The 2722-nt window shown below is 42.6% G+C and overlaps 1 protein-coding gene across 1 annotated transcript in view; it reads right to left on the bottom strand.

Moving 5' to 3' along the window:
- UROC1 (urocanate hydratase 1) overlaps positions 1 to 2292 on the bottom strand; it is a gene marked incomplete at its 3' end in the record, with an annotated part of 35416 nt that extends 33124 nt beyond the window's left edge. The window contains 1 exon segment of the mRNA XM_010292348.1: positions 2095 to 2292. Within this exon segment, the coding sequence (XP_010290650.1) occupies positions 2095 to 2220 (126 nt within the window).
- Positions 2293 to 2722: the final 430 nt, after the last annotated feature.

The raw sequence follows: 2722 nt of genomic DNA, 5'->3' as shown, positions 1-2722 counted from the left end.
GGGAAAGAGAGAGGATGTGGCTGTTTCAGGCCTCAGGCAAAGAATGCCGAAGGAAGAGAACTCAGGAAACGTATAAACAGAATCAGTTCTGAGAAATGGCTTGATTTATCCAAGATTAGAGTTGGTATAATAGGAATAATTATATACCTCTTCAGCAAGCCCCAAAACACACACAACTTTATAAATCTTACTTACAGGGTTTCTATTATAACCACAAAAGGAGGCCCAAGAAAATAAAACATTGGCAGTGCTAAGGTTTATTACTGTAGAAAGGGCTAAAACTGGAATGAAGGCTTATGAAGAGAGGGACAAATCTTGATGAAATCAGCAGAGCATTATTAACTTCACTTCTGTCAAAGCTTCCCGAGTACTTCAATTAGAAAATGAACAGTGTCACACATAAAGACAAGCCTCACAATATGCTGAGCACTACACACTGTCAACAACATCTGGACGCCTGTCTCAAGACTTAAAAACCAACTTGTAGACAGACAACCTTTCTGTCTACATGCTTTTCTAAGCATGGAACACCTCTTATGAAAAGAGATTTGACCTTTCAGATATAAAATAAATACCAGCTGAGCCTCTAACTCTGTGAAGAATTTAAGGTGGAGGATTAAGAGCAAAATAAATCAGAAAGGAAGTTTTAAAATCTTTAACAGTCTAATAAAAAACCCAACTAGCATGACCTCTTATCACATGTGGTAGGTAAGAAGGAGAGATGAGGGTAGGATGTTAGACAGTAGACCGGTGCCAGAAAATCAGTCTATTGCCGTCTTCCTGCAACACTTAAAGGAGGCAGGAAACTATTCCAGTTTCTTTATAGGGAGTGAGCACTTTGTCGTTACCTTTCTCTCCCCAGGTAAAGAGTATGGTTTGGCATCCTTTTGAGAGATACCAACTCCTTTCCTGCAACACGGACTCCTTCATGCTATAGCAGGCTTCTCCTGGGGAAAAGGGATTTAGCAAAGGCAAGGAATAAAATGGAGATGATTGTCAATGTTCTGACATGCAGTGAAGCTCACTTCCCACTCCTTTATCTTCACAGCCATCATCATAGCCCTCTTTTGGGGCTATGTAGCCACACTTCCATGTATCTGAGCTGTCCCAGGCACAGACAGGGTGCCTCAGCCATGAATGCTCCTGACATTGAAGTAAATCCTCTTTGGATATCTCACAGCTGTTCCTCTTTCTACCCTTTGACTAGGCTCTCCTCTGCTTGTGGAAGTGGACTTTGAAAGAATCTGGCTGCTGATGCCAGTGGGGAACTCCCACGAAGCCAAGGAAGTTGCATGCAACTTGTTAGTGGGGAAGAAACGTCTGCGTTCTGACCAGAATGTCACATTATTAGTAATGTTACATGTGATGAAGTGCAGACTTTCAAACTAAGGAACCTACCTTATCCTCTCCCACACAAATTCCTAAGGATCTCACCCATTGACCATTATTTTATGCTGATGATTTTTTTAAAAATCTCTAATCTGAAATAATGCAATGATTACTTAGTGTGTACATAGACTATTCAAACAGAAAGAGACAGGAAAATAATTACACAACTAAGGACAAATTAACTCAACTGCCTACAAACTTGCCTAAATTTCAGGATCCCCAGACTACCGGTTAAAATAAATTATCTTTGGACCTTTTATGCAAATCTACAGATGTGTAGCTTTTACTGTGATGCAGATTCATCACATTTGATATTTACTGTATTTGAGGGGTTAGCTTTCGCTCCCAAACTTTTACAGTGTTTTTGGAACAGAGTTCATAATTTCATCTCCAAGGAGCAATGCTGGATTGGCAGCAATGAAGTCTAATGTCTCTTGTTTAGTCATTTAAAGTCATGGAAGCTGTTGTGCAGCAAATCTCGCTCATGTCAACCTGCTTATCTCTGGACGACAAAGAAAGCAAGCAAGCAGAAGAGTTTCCAGTACTTTGTCCCATTACCCATGGAAATTATAACACCAAGGAAATACATTTGCCACAAAGCTAAGGTGCACACTCAGAAAAGCATTTGACGCAACCAGGTCTGCTGATCCAAGCTGCATTTATCTGAAAGGAAGAGAAGTGAGGCCCTGTGAAACCCCATGTTACCTTTTTCTCCTGAGCAGTGAGATTAGGGGTTCTCACGGGTGCATGGGGTATTCCTTTCCTCCGACCTCTGTTTTCAGGCAAAGGGTATAGAGGAAGGCCACGACAGATTTCCTTCAGGCTGGTCATAGCTGCTGAGGAAGTACAAGGAGGAAAGGCAAGGCAAACTGGAGAGGTACAAGGAATGGGGAAGGAAGGGTGCAGGCAGCAAGATGCCTTCCAGATGTACCACCACTCCGGGGTGATCTCAAAGAGGATAGCCTGTCCCCTCACTTTTGCAAACAGGCCCCTCAAGCAGGGAGGGCAGGTAGCACAGGTGACACACCTCCCCGCTCTGTGCTACGCCATTGGCGCTTCCCTCCTCCCCCAAAATGAATGATTCACAGTTTTGCTGTTTATTCTCTGGGTGCTTTGTCAGCTGCTGCTGTGCTAAAGCCACTAGAGCAAACTCAGTCGCTTTCCAAATCATCTGATTCCCCCAATGTCCTAGTGAGAGTCACGGTCTGGAGCATGAACCTTGCCTGAGACCTCAAGGATTGTGCATTTACATTTCTATAGTTTAGGAACTAATTAAAGTTAATAATTATTATTCACATCACTATACATACACACTGTTCAGCTAAGATGCGCG

Source organism: Phaethon lepturus, unplaced genomic scaffold (assembly GCF_000687285.1).
Source record: "Phaethon lepturus isolate BGI_N335 unplaced genomic scaffold, ASM68728v1 scaffold29208, whole genome shotgun sequence".
In the NCBI taxonomy this organism is placed as follows: Eukaryota; Metazoa; Chordata; class Aves; order Phaethontiformes; family Phaethontidae; genus Phaethon; species Phaethon lepturus.
Note: the sequence above shows the minus strand (reverse complement) of the source record. Positions and strands in the feature narration are given on the sequence as shown.